General features: G+C 39.1%; 1 protein-coding gene across 5 annotated transcripts in view; it reads right to left on the bottom strand.

The window, feature by feature from the left end:
• The window catches only part of osbpl8 (oxysterol binding protein-like 8), a 156,723-nt gene that overhangs the window by 64,100 nt on the left and 75,614 nt on the right, over nucleotides 1–17,009 (bottom strand). For all 5 annotated transcript variants that reach the window (XM_080887500.1, XM_080887498.1, XM_080887503.1 and 2 more), the window contains one exon: nucleotides 1,323–1,420. In XM_080887500.1, coding sequence (XP_080743626.1) covers nucleotides 1,323–1,367 — 45 coding nt within the window. In that variant the 5' untranslated portion in view covers nucleotides 1,368–1,420. The remainder of the gene's footprint in view (nucleotides 1–1,322; nucleotides 1,421–17,009) is intronic.

Raw genomic sequence — 17,009 nt, 5'->3', positions numbered from 1 at the left:
ATGCATTAATATACACACAACGTATCGTGGACGATGATGTGTTCTGAGCGCTTCATGACTGTATCCTCAGATGAGAGCACGTTTGATCTTCAACATCTGCACCCAGCACACCACCTGTAGGCTCTGTTTTTTTTGTAATGAAAGCGTGTCAGCACTCCATGCCTTGTCACCCTTGCCATATTTGAGTCCAATCATCAAGAACAAATGGACTGGGGTTCCCCTTTGACACGATTGTATATGAATTGAGTTTCACACTGCAATAACAGAGTGTGGCTGTCACAGCTTCCCACAGTACAAAAGAACTTGCCTCATCTTAAACATTTCAGAAACTATTGGAACTGGATTCAATTTCATGCAGCTCACCATAAATAACACAATTACTGTGTAACATATAAAATATAATAGAATTACTGCTTAGTGCGCAACATCTTTGGGGGAAAAATATCTAAAAAACAGCTGTTTGCCAACCAAACAGCTTAAATCCTTTGGCACTTGACAAGCAAACACAGTGCTGGCTTTCATGTGCTTTGAACCACACACATTTTACAAAGAACTTAAACTTAACGTCTCCCTGGATGCATTTATACTTTAACATCTAATGTTTAGATGAACCTGATGATGTGTGGCTCGTAGTACTTTTCTAATGTCCTAAAATCTCTCCTCCAAAGAACATCTAACTTGAAGTTTATATGTTACACGCTGCCACTGCTTTCCAGCTTTTTATTTTATTAACTACATTTCTGAATGTAGACCCGCTGTGTGCTCTGTTAGGAGTAGAACAAATGAAACTATAGACATAAACATCTTTTCTTCTCAACTTTAAAGCTGGATTTTTACTTTGCTACTTTCAACAAGGAACGCCCAACAGGAAGTTGCAACAGCTTTACATTGCAGCACACAACAAAGAACAAGAACTGCAGATGACCGTACCCTTTTCCTTTTCAGTAGCTGAAATCATGATTTCTGTTTGTTGAGGACATTTTAATGACTCATATCTGTGTGACCTTTAATCAAGTGTCAGTTTTGTTGAGCCTGAAAAGTCTGTGGCAGGCTGGTAATATTAGCACCTTATGCTAAGTGTAAATTGTACTTTCTGTCACATAGGCCAAAAAAACAGTGAAGCTTAAAGTTAAGGTCACTTGCCAGATTTGTAATCTTGGGTGTGTCAGTTGCTTGCCACAATGTCTGAAAATATAGCACTTTTACATACTTTATTGTCCTTATTTATATTTTTGGATAATAAATCACATTAGAAATTTCGCTTAAAATGTTAAAAACACATGCCTACCCAGAAAAGTACCCACTTATGCATTATGACTTACCAAAGTTTTCTCAGGTTCCTGCTGGGACTCAGAGGAGGACTCCATGGTTGTGTCAAACCAGAGTTAGGCCTGTCAGTGCTGCTCTGAAGACTGCATATCTGTGAAGAAGAAGATGAGATCAGAGACAGGAGGACTAATGTGGACATGTGACTAAAATTCATTTGGGAGTTTAAAAAGTTATTTCTTTCCTTCATTTGCATGTTTCTCAAAGTGTCCTTTCACCTTATGTGGGAAGTCTAGTTTCAAGATTGGACTTATTTTCCGCATTATGCCTACTCATTTTTTTACAAGTGAGAAAAACCTGGTTGTGATGGCCATATAGAAGCAGAACAAAGGCTCTCTCTTATTTTTGCCATTGTATTCTAATGAATCAGAAACCTCCTCACCATCCACCATTGCCCTTTCCACCCAAACAAGGGTGCTATATCTCCAGGCCTTCAATAAACAGCCCGTTTCCAACGCACGTGGGGGAGGATGGAGGATTAGCTTTTCTTTCAGTTCCCTTCCCCAGAGAGCCCTGAAAAATTCATCCTTTCAATACGTCTTTTTCTGTCTGCCTTGAGCTTGTTTTCCCTATAGAAGTGTTGGAGCGTGGCATTGTTTTTAATCTTAATCTATCCAGGGGAAGGTTGTGCTGGTTACCACTTAGCTGCTCCACTGGACCAGATGGGGATTTACTCAAGGGTACATCAGTAGAGTAAGTGTTGTAATGTACTCTTTGGATTTACAGAAACTTGCTACTGCTTATATATTTGTCAAGGAGTGGGGCAAAATATTGATTTGGCAAAATATTGTGAAATGTTACAAATAACAGTGGCACATGATTTGAATAGATTTGCTGGAACGTATGAGTGTTTCTAAATTTCTAGACCACGTCTCTACATCAACCCTTCTTATGAAATTAATGAGGATGTGAATAGAAGTTAGCTAACTTGCACAGACATTATTTACGTAAAAAAAACTGATATCAAACTGTGTGAATAATGTATGATTCTGTTGTTTATTTGTAGGGTTATTTATTCTTGTTCATTCCACAATTAGTGTACTGCATCGTGCATGATTGACTTGCTTTGTATTGCACATTGCAGAATAGTAGTATCATGACAACATTGTTATCATTGATTTCTATGACACCCAATCCTGATATTTAAAGTGGTGGGAGTGGGTTAAAGTGTTTGTGTGGGTGGTTTTATTTTTTTTTATATTTTTTTAGCATTTAACTCATTTAGAGGTAAAAAGTATCAACAATAAGTATCTATACTTATCCACCCAAAATAAATATGCGATTGATGAGGTCAACAACTGCTGTAGCAGTGAAATATTTTTCAGAAATTGTTGTAGTAGATCACATGACTAGATGCAACACTGACATTTTTAATGACATTAATAAAAAAAATGTAATTAATATGGACTTGTCTAACTAACTCTTATCTGCAATTCATCCCTAAATGGAAAACCTTGATATCGGTTTGCTTTCCACTTTGTCACTGTATCCATGCAAAATATTTAAAAACAATAATAATAAAGTCTTGCTCCATTGTATTCAGCTGTGATGCTACTGTTCGTTAAATCCTGAACATCAGTTCCTGAACAAGCGAGACCATCTGGTTAATTACACCACGCTTTTGGGGAGATGATTTTTTTTTCTTTTTTTTTTAAAATATCAGTCACTTACACCGATTGCCGTTTTATGTTGATATGTTAATGTTATGAATCTGTTGGCCCCACCTGAAAGAACACCTGAACACACTATGGCCAGTGGGACACACGTTTTTCTGAAGCATAGCCCTCTTTATAGGCTGATGGTCATTTTAGAAATGATTCCTTCGTTAATAAGAACTGATAGAGTTTTCACAAAGTTTGCTTCATTATCTGTTTACTTTTTGGCATATTTCAGACCAGAATACAGAACAAAATGACTGAGTTTGTATCAGAGGTTAGTGAGGGTGGTCTCTGCCTATGCAGCAACCTATGGAAAGATGCCAAAACTATTTTAATGATTATCAAACCACATTTTATTGATATATACTGAGGTATCAGTATATAGGGAAGAGGTCATCAAAATATAGGGGGAAAAGACTCAAATATATTTTATTCATAAAATTTCCCCCCAAAATGACATATGACAGAATTTTTAATTAAATCTCCATATGTGGACATCTGCAGTCAAATCCATTTTGTACAGGATGTACTGCAGATTTTTAGCAGCAGCACATGAAACGTCATCGCACACACCCGCTATTCAGAATGTCCCAGGACAGACAGCACCAACCATCTCTTACAATTCTGGGTTTTATATTGTTCCAATAGCCAGTGGGTGACATCATCCATAGTTACAACCAGTTATACAGTCTGTGAGTGCTTTATTTATTTATTGAGAAAACTGTCTGATCACATTCTTAACTGGATATATAAAGGTTAAAGATTACAATTTGATGTGTCCCTGCCTGAGAACAGTAATCAGACCATTCATCAAGAACAATCAAAGCTCAAAAGTGTGGAACAAATGCCTTCTGAGGACATAAAAGGACAGTTTCAAGCCCAATGTTAGTGAGCCAGATTAGTGAGAAACAGAATTGTGTGTAGGAAATGTTCAGGAAATCCCAAAGGCTTTCAAAAGGTGGTGCACTGCTTCATTACAGGTAATATCATAAGCATAGAATACAATTTTATTTGACCCAATTAACCACTTCCCCACATAAGCCAGCAGTTTTAGATAAATAATCACAGACTAAAAAAAGTGCTTTTTCCTACTAACATTTTGGCAAAGTCAAGTGAGCGGCTGCCAATTTTAAACCACGTTTCCTTATGAAGGTGCCAAGAGGAGAGATGAAAAAAGTACCAGGAAGGAAGGAGTCAAGGAAACGCAAATAGTACCCAATATCAGACCGAGGACAAGAAAACAGCCAGAGTACAACACGGTCATTAAATCCCACCACCAGTCGTTCAACCAATGAGACGCTCCAATGCTTCGACAGCCTCAGTTCCAGCCAGCACACACACTTCATGTGGCCTCAATTCTCAAGGACCCATCAAGCTGAGACAGATGCTTTCCACTCGTTGTCAAAGTCAGCTTTAGAAATCAGCACATGACTCAGCTGGGAGCAGCAGAGGTAGGAAGAATTATTAGAAATATCAGAATGTTCTATAGCAGTGTGTAGGAGGGTTTTTTCTCTATTGTGATGATTGCTAACACTTACTGCTATTACATAGTCTGAAGCAGTAACAGGAATGGTGACAAAATTTCCCTCTGGGGTACATAAAATGTCAAATACAGTTGGCATTTTGACACTGACTTACATTTTCAGTTGATACATTCTCAATTCAACATACGCCTAGCCCATCTTGGGATTATTAAATAAACAATAGCTTTTTATTTGCCCTAGATTTGTTCATGTTGGGCCACGTAATACATCATTATACTAACTACTTTTTGTTTTGTTTTTTTATATGGTGAGTTTGCTGGAATAAGGAAGCCATATTGTTAAATATGAGCAAGTCCCTGTACCTAGAGTAACCTGGTGAAAGTGGACAACGGGAGACTTTGCACTGTGGCACTCAGTGCATGGCTACTCATGGCTATGTAAAAGCTGGCACTATAAAGAATCCCCATCCAATTTCAACTTTGCATTAGTATTCTTTCTGCTAACAATACTTGTTAACAGTATTACTTACTGCCTGATAATTATTATTATCTTCAGTTAACAGCATGTCAAATTGCAGATTTATTAGAGTCAATTAATAAAACAGAAGGCACGCCAATGACAGGAACTTAATCTTCTGCTTCTATTTTCTGGACTTCAGAATCAGAATCAGAATCAGAATACTTTATTGATCCCTGGGGGAAATTATTTTTTGTTACAGTGCTCCATTTTAAACCAACATTAAGACAAGACAGACAATACGCTAACTAAGAATAGTACAATATATACATATATATACATACATACATACATAAGTCACTTATAAATAAATATTTGGAAAAGAAACATGTGTAGTTGTAGCAGCAAACAGTGTGTTAAGTGGATGCGTTGTACAGGGAGATGGCCACAGGCAGGAATGATTTCCTGTGTCGTTCAGTGGTGCTTTTCGGTAATCTCAGTCTCTCACTGAACGAGCTCCTGTGACTGACCAACATGTCATGGAGTGGGTGGGAGGTGTTATCCAACATTGTCTTTATCTTGGACAGCATCCGCCTCTCCGACACCACCTTGAGGGAGTCCAGCTCCATCCCCACAACATTGCTGGCCTTACGGATCAGTTTATTAAGTCTGTTGGCATCTGCGACCCTCAGCCTGCTCCCCCAGCATGCAACAGCATAGAGGATCGCACTGGCCACCACAGACTCATAGAAAATCCTCAGCATTTTCTGGCAGATGTTGAAGGACCTCAGTCGCCTCAAAAAATAGAGACGACTCTGGCCCTTCCTGTAAAGTGCTGTGGTGTTTTTAGCCCAGTCCAGTTTATTGTCAATGTGTACTCCAAGGTATTTATAGTCCTCCACAATGTCAACACTGACCGTCATATCGTTTGCTGGCACTTGTTTCAGTTGGACCACAGCAGTCTGTGAGCAAGGAGCTATGCATCATTGCCAAAGATAGAGGGCAAACACAGAGGGAATCCTAAAATTGTGGCTTGGCAGCGGGCCCCAAAACAAAGCCAGAAATACAAGCAGGGTTGGGCTTTTTTTCCCCACAGACCCCCCAAAAATGATAGTGTTGCATATTTTCAAACACTACAGAGGCTAACTGTTGGTTTTACAAGGTACTTCCAATATGATGAGGTTCTTAAAGAAAATCACTAGGATGAAATACCACTGATGTCCTTCATAGTTGGATGTGTCCCTCATACAGTTGATATGACGGTACAGTCATGGGAAAAAGAACATTTTCAAAAGACTATGCAGTCCTGTTCTTGAATCGTTTCTTTCCTAGTTCTTATCTTGTAGATTTGCTGCTGTGTTTGCATGATAGTCTCATTTGACTCTAGAATACTAGAGTTCATGGTAAACTCAATAACTGCAAGGTGCCCTGGTCCTGTGGCTGCAAAACAAATCCCAATCATTACCCATGGTCAACATGCTAGGCAGTTGGCATCAGACATTTGTGCTGATGTGCTGTGTTCAGTTTTTGCTGTGGTGGCAAAACATCTCTACTCATCTCGTCTGGTTGTCCAGATTCAACCTTGCAAACCTAAGCAGTGCTGCCATCTTCGTTTTAGAGAGCAGAGGCTTTCGTCTAGCAGTTCTTCCAAACAAGTCATATTTTTCACTACCGCTTCTTTTGCTTCTTTAATTTCTAAACATTGCACCGTGTGACCTTTGGTGTAAATTTCCAATCCCAATGTCCCAAAGCTAAGCTGGTTGTATTGATGTTGCTGTCCACTGTCCAAAGGTGAGACAGCTCTCTGACATCTGGGGAGGCACATTTACACTGCTGTCACTGCTGAATACTTGGAAAATGAATGCCAATGGTTAAGTGACTCATACAAGTCTACCATGCTAGCTGAGAGAAACCATGTGACTATGTCATAAGTTGGGTGCTGATATTTCAGAATTCAAACAGCAAACCACAGAACAAAAAGTTTTCATATTTTAATTTTCTTTACTTATGCTTTTAGCATGTACAGCACTTTGTGAACTCTGGTTTTATGTTAAAGTGCTTTATAAATAAAGGTGGTATGGTATGGTATATTCAGTTTTTTGATGATGGGTTTAATCGCTCCATTATTTAAAAAAAAAAATTGGATTCACCGTTTGTTCATGATAGTAATGCTTTATCAAAACCTTATTATTTAAATGCTCAAAGATTAAATTATTCAGAATATAAAATACATATAAAAAGGAAAAATACTAATCCATGAAAAAAGGAGGAGGAAAATAAGAAAAATGGCAGATGTCATTTCTGGGATGGCAAATATTGTCATCTGCCATCCCAGAAAGTGATGAGGCCTGTGTAACATCGTAGACTCAGCTGTTAACTCATATTGCACAATAATAAATCTGAATAATTAAACCAGTTATAGTATTTCTGGACCAGACTGGGGAGGCTGTCAACCTTTATTTTTAAGAAAGACATTTTTGAGCAATAACTGAGCAAACAAATCGATATCGAGCTGCAAAACATATTTCAGCTTTACAATAAAGCCTAATTTAGCAGAAATACAACAATAAAATACAAATTAGTCTAACATTACGAATAGGGGTAAATAATTAAAATCTTTTACTACAATACTGTTATTGCCAACAAAATGGTATAATTGTGAAATGGAGAGGGTGGGGGGGGGGCAACGATTTAGGAGAGTCCAATTTACCCGCACAATCCACCAATATTAAACCAGTCTGTCGGTATTGGAATTTATCAACCAGTAAATGAAAATCGGAAAACTACATTACTGACAGCAAAAACAGTGTTGATACACAGTTTGGTCTGTAGGTCTCCTGTAGACGAGACCTATGCTCGAAACTCTACAAACACAACAACAGAGTTGGGCAAAGACTAAATAAGTAAGTAAAGAATGGCGCACAATAAATGTCAGGGGAGTTTACATTTCTTGAATATGGAAGGGAAAAAAGATATCTGCAAATATACTGTTAAACCACCAAATATCGGTATCGGGATTAAAAACCCTATATCGGTTAGACTGCAATAGCGCGAGTCTTAGTATCATAGGTTGATAAGAAATGAAACCTCTAGCAGGCTACCAGCTTTGAGTAAAGTACAATTTCTTATTGTTTAGATGTTTCCTGTACGAATCCTGTGTATGCACCGAAATCACCGATTCATCTAAATAAACTACTGGCACCTGCACCGACTCCACAGGTGCCATGTACATCATTTGGCTAAGGCATCCAAACAACCAGCAATTGCTAATAAAAGTCATCCAGCTGCTCAACTGTTATTGGATCCAGTGTCTTAATCTCAGTGAACCTATATTATTATATTATACTATATAAATTTGAATGCACCCTTTATTACAATATTACACACTAATTGCTGCTTCACAGTAGTAGAAGGACTCCACACTACTGAGAAATCATTCAGTACAGACATGTTGAACTCTGCACACATCAGCTTTTTAAAGCTAAAATAGCCCAAGTCTGTGTCAGACTGAAAGAGAATAAAATCATGTAGGCCAAAGAGTGACTAACATTAAACATGTAGGCACAGGCAAATGAGAATCCAGCACTTCACTCTGTCATTGTTCTTCCCCTTAGTGAGAACAGAAATACTTAAAATTCTGACAGTGTACCTGTGAAAATACAGAGAATGAAAGATAAAAAGCAGCATCTGTATTGGGCTATGAAACTAATAGTAACTTTGCACCAATAAATATCTGTCAGCCTTTCCTGTAGCACAGATTAAATCTTATCCATAAACAAAACCAATCTTATAAATATAAGAAGCCTTTAAATAGCACCTCTGTGTCCACATTTGAGTAGTTTAAACTCTTTTAAAGGTTCGACTCTAAAGGATGCGCAAGCTGATCTAACAACGAAGAAAAAGACAGGAAAATGGTGTTTACACCTCAGGTTGACACACTAGGAAGACCTGGCTAAAAATATTCTTCAGTTTATTTCAGATTTTAGATCACCCTCCCCTCAGACAGCTCAAAATAATATGATGCGTGTCGAGTAACTACTTGTCTTTAAAGAGTCTCGGTATGCACTTTCAGTTTCTGTTAAACAGTTTGTGTCACCGATGTCAACTTTAATACCCATTTGTCTGACACAGTCTGCGTTTGTCCCTCAAAAGGACAAGTTCTGAGTTTGCAGTAGCAGCACTACTGAGTTATAAGGTCCATTAAGTTAATTTGCATTTGCTTTACCTTTATGTTAAGATAGTAGTCTGTGATACCATGGGTGCAGTGGGTTGCATGTTAGGACAGACAAATGTGCAAAGAGAGGATGCTCTCTAGATTGTTAAAATAAATATCTTTAAAGCCAACCTGAATCTTTCAATAGATGAACAGACATAATCCGATTTATGCCAAAGTGCCTCACACACACAGACTCATGAGGTGAAAATACCAGCCACTCCATCACAGCTAGTATTCAGAGCATCCAGAGCTGTAACTTCACTCCAGACTTTTTTTCTTTCTATAATCATCGCAATTACTCGTGGGAGAAAAACGTGAAGCACCATCATCAAGTGTGTGTCCTTGCATGAATAAAAGGCTTCTGGATACAACAAGGAGACTCAGCATCAGTAGTATAGATTTATCTGCTCTGTAACAGCAGCATGTGGATGGGAATGCTAAAGAATGCTCCTAGAGTGTCAAGGAGACTGTGGTGACCTCACAGCGTTAAGTGTGATTATGGGAGAAACACTGCGGCTGCCTCAGTCTGGCTCATAATAGGCAGAATAAACCATCCCTGCTACAGAGACAGGGAGAAAAATCACAGAGAGAACAGAGCCACGAATCCACTACTGAGCTGCACAAAAAATGTGTATGACGCATGCAGCTTCAGTCAAATAATGTGTGTCTGTTTGTGTGCGATACCTCTTGCATAACAGAAACAGGAGAGATGATATGAGGCAGAGATGCCGGCACATTCAGCTTAAGGTTGCAATCATTCTACAGTATATATGGAAGGATCACTAGGGAACAGACATCACTGGGGAAGTGCAGAGGCTACAGAGATGAGTGATAACCTTGTGACCCTAGAATAACCTTTAAAGAAGAAAAAAAAAAAGTGCAACCTGAAGATCCTAATCATTGTTTCTGCACGATCGCTGCTATCAGCAGCTTCATCTAAACGTGGAAAATCATCAGCTACCTCTATTCTGAAACTGGACAAATTCTGAGAAACTAGCTGGTATCAGACCACGTCATCAAGCTGTAGTGAGATGTGACCTCAGTACATCAGAATCTGATTTTAACAGAGCCATTCTACATATACAGAGATAACGAGATGAGGTTAATACACGCAGGAACATAACAGAATACATTTATCCTCGTGACATGCAGGTAAACTGAAACGGACAATCGGTGTGCTTGTTCTGAATCTGAATTCTGAACAAGCACACAGGGAACCACACCGATGCAGCATGCACGTGTGCTACACGACAACAGCGGAGCTGAATGGAGGACCTACCTCATGCGGCTCGCGCAGCAGAAAGCACCATCGCATTCACAACACAGCTTCTCAGAGACGGAGAGAGAGAGGCAGAGAGAGAGAGACATGGAGGTGACATCACCATATTTCTCTCCGTCTTGCTCTGAAATGTAGGCTAGTGCTGCAGGGCTGCCGGTGTCAGCAGCAGAGCAGCAGTGAGAGCTTCCTCTGTGCGTGCGAGTGCAATGACAGAGAAGAAGAGTCCGCTCTACGGAAGCTACGACTGCTGCATGTGACTTAAATATACTCAAGGGTCACAATACTTAATACCAAAGTATTAAAAATACCTGTGTAAGAAGTGCATCTGAATCAACTGAAAAGCAAATACACAAAATCACAGGTACACCCAGTCTGACTCATGAACATTCACTATCCAGCAGGTGGCTTCTACGTTTATTATTATTATTATTATTATTATTATTATTAGGGCCGTTCGATATAACGATATATATCGGATGACGATATAAAAACATCTATCGTATCATTTTACGCTATCATTTGTTTCGTGGTGTCATAAAATAAACTGTTTACGGCAATCATGGTTTTGATGGTCACTGTAGTGGCTATATTAATTTCTTAAAGTTCTCTCTTTCTCTTATATTTAATATAACCACACTATATTAAGCGGACAGACAAGCACCTGTTTTTATGCGTTGTCGTTAGCAACAACGACGGTAACACCATCGCCTGTCCGCTTGTTTAATTTCCACATAAACCTTTCACAATAAAGCTCAAGATCCTGTTGAGACTTTTCAAAATAAACTGAATCACGTGAAAGAGTATGCAGTGTTTATGGATGAGAAGCAAAAAAGAGCCGTCAGGTGCTAAAAAATAAACCTTAGACTCAAACGTTAGAACAGGCTTCTCCCCGCAGCACGCTGTGTAATAAATACTCACAAAGAAAACGGCGTCCGTTACAACTTATGTCTAAAAATGCATCGTTTTATGGATCGGTTGAAACACTCGACTCCAGCTACACGACGTCCAGCTGGAAACACTTCATCAAGTCGAGCTGCCCGAGATTCACAGAATTTACAGAAAATGTTACATTTTTGTGATTTATTGGGACGATATATCGGGAGATGAGATTTTGGTCATATCGCACAGCCCTAATCATCATTATCATTATTATTATATATGCTCTTCATATGAAAAACCTTGCTACACACATTAGATAGCACCATGTACCCCTACAGTAAAGCTGCCAAGTGAAAAAGTCAACAGAATCAGAATATTGTATTCATCACTAAGGAAATTATCTAAAGCAACAAATGCTAGAATTAGAAGAAGATGCAGCTTCAAATTGTTCAGTAATTTCTCCCTGTTCCTGAAGCCACGAGTGACATTATTTATAATAACTTGTATTGGTGTTATTACAGCTGTGTTATTGAAAATAGCAAATTCTGAAAAAAGAAAGTCACCTACAAACAGCAAAGGAAAAGGACCCGGACAGCAGCATTTTAAAAAATGTTCCTCTTGGGGAAGATGCCAAGAAATCATTTTATAGGTTTCATAGTTCTATACTTACGAATAAAAAGAAACCCAGCAGTTAACAAATCATAGTGGTTGAAAATATTTTTCGTTATCCACATCAACATCTGCTGCCCCATGTGTGAGTGACAAGAGAAGCTCAAACCTCCGGTAAAGTGATACTCCTATTACCAAGCCTTTCACTTTGGGTAAGCAGTGTTGAGGTAAGTCAACAACTCCACTGTGTAATCTAATGTTACCAACAGCCACCGTGAAGGACATGTTGACAGGGGTGATTAACTTAGTAATATCAAGTGACTGGTGTACACAAGCCAGAATTTCATTCTAATATCCTTTCATTTTACCACAACACTGAAATAGGTGAGTGTCATAGTGATGAAAGATGTCAGTAATATTCACCATTAGTTGTTCAAGTTGAGCTTGATCTTTAGACGAAAAGATTCACAGTTGCATTTATTTTGAGCTGATATTGTTCAGCTTTGGTAGAGTGTATGTGTGACAACAATAATAGGAAAAATGCATTAATTCAACATCTAACATCTTTCTTTTGTTACCAGATATTTCAATATTTTAAACTTTAAAAGAAAACTACACTTTGGGTAAACGTTCAGGTTTCTCCTGTCCCCCTGTGTTATATGTGGCTACTTTTTACCTGCATTTTGACACCAGTCTCATCTTCACGTTGATACTTTGGGTGTCAGGTCATTTTTGAACATGCCATTTGTCGAATGGAGAAACAACATTGGTGTTCATGTTCTTTAGTTGTACTCATGTGCTAGGTGCATTTTTGTCTTTAGCAATTGATAACACCCTTTGGAAATAAAAAAAAAAAAGAGCATTATGGTTAACAATAAACACTCATTCATATTTGACTGGGTATTTCCAGAGCAAAACTACACTACAAAAGACCCACACGGATCACCAGAGCTGGCTATAATGACTTCACAATTGTTCTTCTAATTTCCTGGCTAAGTGGATTCAGCTTTCACCCAGAAGCCCCTCACAGGTAATACAATCTTGTGTCTCATCGCATTAAAATAAATCTTCCCAGTCTTGCCCTTATGTTGTGTTTATACACCAGCCTTTCATATGTCTGAACCCCAAAAGCTCTGCCCTGGTGTTTGCTAATTTTGGAAGAATTCTGTGGGAATCTCGTGGACACAGAGAAATAACACAGTTGGTTTGGATATTTTAAGATTAACGTCTCAGTGCTCTGGGTACTAAAAGTGTATGCACAGCATGCAGGATGTGTGTGTGTTTGAGTGTACTGGTCCAGCTGTGGGGGGAACAAGCTGCTCACAAAAGCACCCAGCTGTGTGCTTCCTGAGGGAAGAACAGTCAGGTCAGAGCTGAGGTCATGACGATTCTACATGTGCAAAAACCATACCTCAGCCCTGTAGATGAAATGTCAACAGACAACAGATCAAATGGTAAACTGTAAGAGGAAATTTGATTATTTTATCCATAGCACCTGAGAGCATCCTGAGGGCACCAGCTATTTTTAGCAAACAGAGCCATTCAGCATTGTTGACCTCTGTAGCCCTGTGACACATTTTTCAGTGAATTTACATAATTAAGTCGGAGCAACTTCATGACCTGTATTGTTCTTATGCTTGTCTGAGTGTTGTTTCCCTGAAGGGGTAAACAGTCTGGCTTCTATAACATTACACAAATTCTCTGGAAACTTTATCAAATACCATTAAAGGGCCAGAATTTTCATCAGTTATTACAAAAAATAAATTAAGAAAAAAAATTAAAACCTCCTTAAATAGGAGGAATTAATGAGCTGAATTACACAACTGTGTGGAGCAACAGTAACAGAAATTCGAGGGAATCTTCAGGACCTGATTTGACGCACAAATACTTTTATCAGATTCACAACTAAATATTCCACAAAAGTTCAAAATGAAATTAACCTGAACAATTTCCTGATGTATTAAAACCTTAACACACAATTAACTCTCATTCTGAAAGGATGTAAAAATTAAAAACATAAAAGCACATGACAATCACGTTTTTTCCTACACAGACACTTTCACTGGGTCCAGATAATGGTCACTCAACTCCATTCAGTGACTCGTTTTAATTCATTTTTTTAATATGGTGCCAAATTACAACAGTCCCTTCAATGCGCTTTATATTATAAGGACCCTACAATAACAAAAGAGAAAAGCCCAATATTGAAACAACCCTATATGACCAACCACTTGGCGATAGTGGGAAAGAAAAACACCCTTTAACAGGAAAAAGACCTCCATCAGAGGTTCAGGGGGTGGCAGCCATCTTCTGCGACTGACTGGGGGTGAGGGGAGGGAGACTGAACAAAGGAAAATGAACACTACCTTGACAGCTTAGCTATTACCAATCACATTTACCCAGCCTTTCCAGTCTTGTGTTTCCCTATTGACACAGTGGGCGGGTCGCTGTTGCAAGGGCCCTCGATATCAGTGAGTCTTTTTTTATTTCACAGCCAAACCAAATCAAACTCCAGCTACAGTTCTTGGTCTACTCCAGAGGTCGGCTGTGAGATCTGCTGAGTTAACCAGTCTAAAGGGAATAGCATGGTTGTGCACTCGTGCTGCACACTGTTTTGCAGAATGTCTTTCACATGTTGTAACTGTTACGCTCACCAGGGTGAAGTGTCAAAATATGTGGGACTACATTTAGTGAGCTATTCCAACCAAAGCTATAACATACGGACCTGAGTGTCAGTAAAAACTCATACTCTGTCCAATACAGCCACTGTGTATGTTTCTCATGCTGCTTTTTTTTTTTTTTTTAATCTTTGATGTTTACTTCTTCCCATTCTTGAACCGCTTCCATTGCTTTCTTTCCTGTCCACTTTCAATCATTCAGCAATCTGCACCCTTTGTGTTTAATTCACACCAAAAATCTACCATGTGTAAACAAACACAAACACAACTATGAACTAGGGCTGCCACAAACGATTATTTTGATAGTCGACTAGTCAGATTATTTTTGCGATTAGTCGACTAATCAGATCATCATCCATTGGACGTACAGCGTACAGCTTATTGCACCAGCAGCATCTGCTCTTATATAACTATCATTAGCTTACAGCCTATTAGTGTTTAAGGTGCTAACTAAAAATAAAGACAAGATGATAGTTTATTAAATTTTAATGAAATTTTCAGATTGTTTTGGTGAAGTTTAATAAACTCCTTGCTATCTAAAATATAACAGGACACCGGAGTAAATTCTGGAGCATCTCACACTTCTGATAATCAGCTGTCTGCTTGACGTTTATTCAGCTGTGTAAAAACTATAACTTTAATCTCAGCCAAACCGAACAAATAAAATACTAAAAAAAGCCAAACAATAACATTTTTAAGTTATCTAAGTGACTTATATATCATGTTTAATCTGAGTAGTGAAAGACGGCGGTGGGTTTGAAAACGACTTGATAAACTGAGCAGATATTTGAGGTTTACACAGCTACATTCCTGCCTGAAAATATGTTAAATGTTTATTTTGTGACCCAGAAAGATAACAGGAGTAATATTAAAACTAATTAAAGCTGCAAGCAGCGTTATGAGGGCCCTCGCACCCCCGGCGCGTCGAGCCACGCCCAACACCTAAAACCAGCACCTCCGATCTCATGTCACATTGATGGAATTCATGCATTTAACCACCAGCTAACATTTCAACTCATTCATTCATGATTTGTTAGTCGTTCCACTAGGTGGCGCTCTAACCCTTATGCACAAATGGCATAACAAACATTTCCGAGCTCGAGTCTCATCACGCCTATGAGCTTTGGGAGAGATTGGACATTGTGTTTTTGAGAGACAGCAGATTACTGCTTTTTGGCGAGTGATTCAAACTCTAAGTGCCACCATAACCACCCCGTTTCACTGAACGTAAAAAGCTTCGCAATTTAACATCACAAAGGTCTTTAGATTCCACACACTGGAGATTGGTTCAATATGATGAAATCCCTTGGAGGAGTTCGTCAAAGAACGGTGCCTGGAAAGAGGGGAAAATGTTGCCAAAATTGCACATTAATTTTAAAATGGCTGACTTCCTGTTGGATTTTGGATATTGCTCCAAGAGACTTTTTTGTACATCTTGATATCTCCTATAAGCTTACCAGGTTTCAGACTCATACATAAAACACAGAGCTGGGGCTGTGGTTTTGAAATTTTGTAGGGGGCGCTGTGGAGCCATTTCGCGCTATTCAATAAAAATGATCACATGACAACAAAGCCTTCATCCATTTGGAGGGGTGTGCTAAATTTAAAGCCTCTATATACTATCGAAGCCCCTCAAAAGCCACTTCATCTTTCATGGTGGACCGCGTTGCCACCAGGGTGCGCCGTTCAGTTTAAAGTCACAATTTTTGCACTGAAGCATCACGAGGGACTGATGTTGATATTCACCGCTTTTGAGGTGGCCACGATGAACCTGTGAAAATCAGTACAACAAAATTAAAGCCATGACATTTCCTGTTGCCACTAGATGGCGCTGTACGTATTCCCGACAATGGGCACATCAATCTGTTCAGGGCGGGTCTGACATCATGCCTGTAAAGTCTGGTACTGAACAGACTGGATTTCATTGAGTTATACTAATTTGTTTCTTCATGGCGTGACATCAAAGTTCGCCATGCTGCTGGGGTCACACCCTTTTGCGAAAAGTCACAGTTTTCACTGTAACCCAAGACCAACTCCTTAAGGCTTTCCTGGAGAAATTTGAGGCTGCAGGTGTCACCCATCACTATACTGTACCCCAAAGTGTAAAACATGACATTTCCTGTTCCCACTAGGTGGCGCTGTCCCTGGTGTCAAATATGGCAGTTGAAATATGTTCAGGGGTGGAGCCTTATCATATGTGTTCACTTTGGTCAAGGTCAGAAAATGTATGACAAAATGAGAGGCAATAAGATTTTCATGGCGAGTCATCGAAATTCGCCATGGCGCCACGGCCTCATAGTATTGTGAAAACTCAAAAGCTCCGCAATTTAACATGGCCCAGGTGTGTAGTTGACACTGACCAAAGATGAAGCTTATACAACCAAATCCCAAGGAGGAGTTCGCAAAAGTTCGAGGCATGGAAAT

This window comes from Rhamphochromis sp. 'chilingali' (assembly GCF_963969265.1).
Source record: "Rhamphochromis sp. 'chilingali' genome assembly, chromosome: 7".
Lineage (NCBI taxonomy): Eukaryota > Metazoa > Chordata > Actinopteri > Cichliformes > Cichlidae > Rhamphochromis > Rhamphochromis sp. 'chilingali'.
The sequence above is the reverse complement of the archived record's forward strand: the minus strand, read 5'-3'. Positions and strand labels throughout refer to the sequence as shown.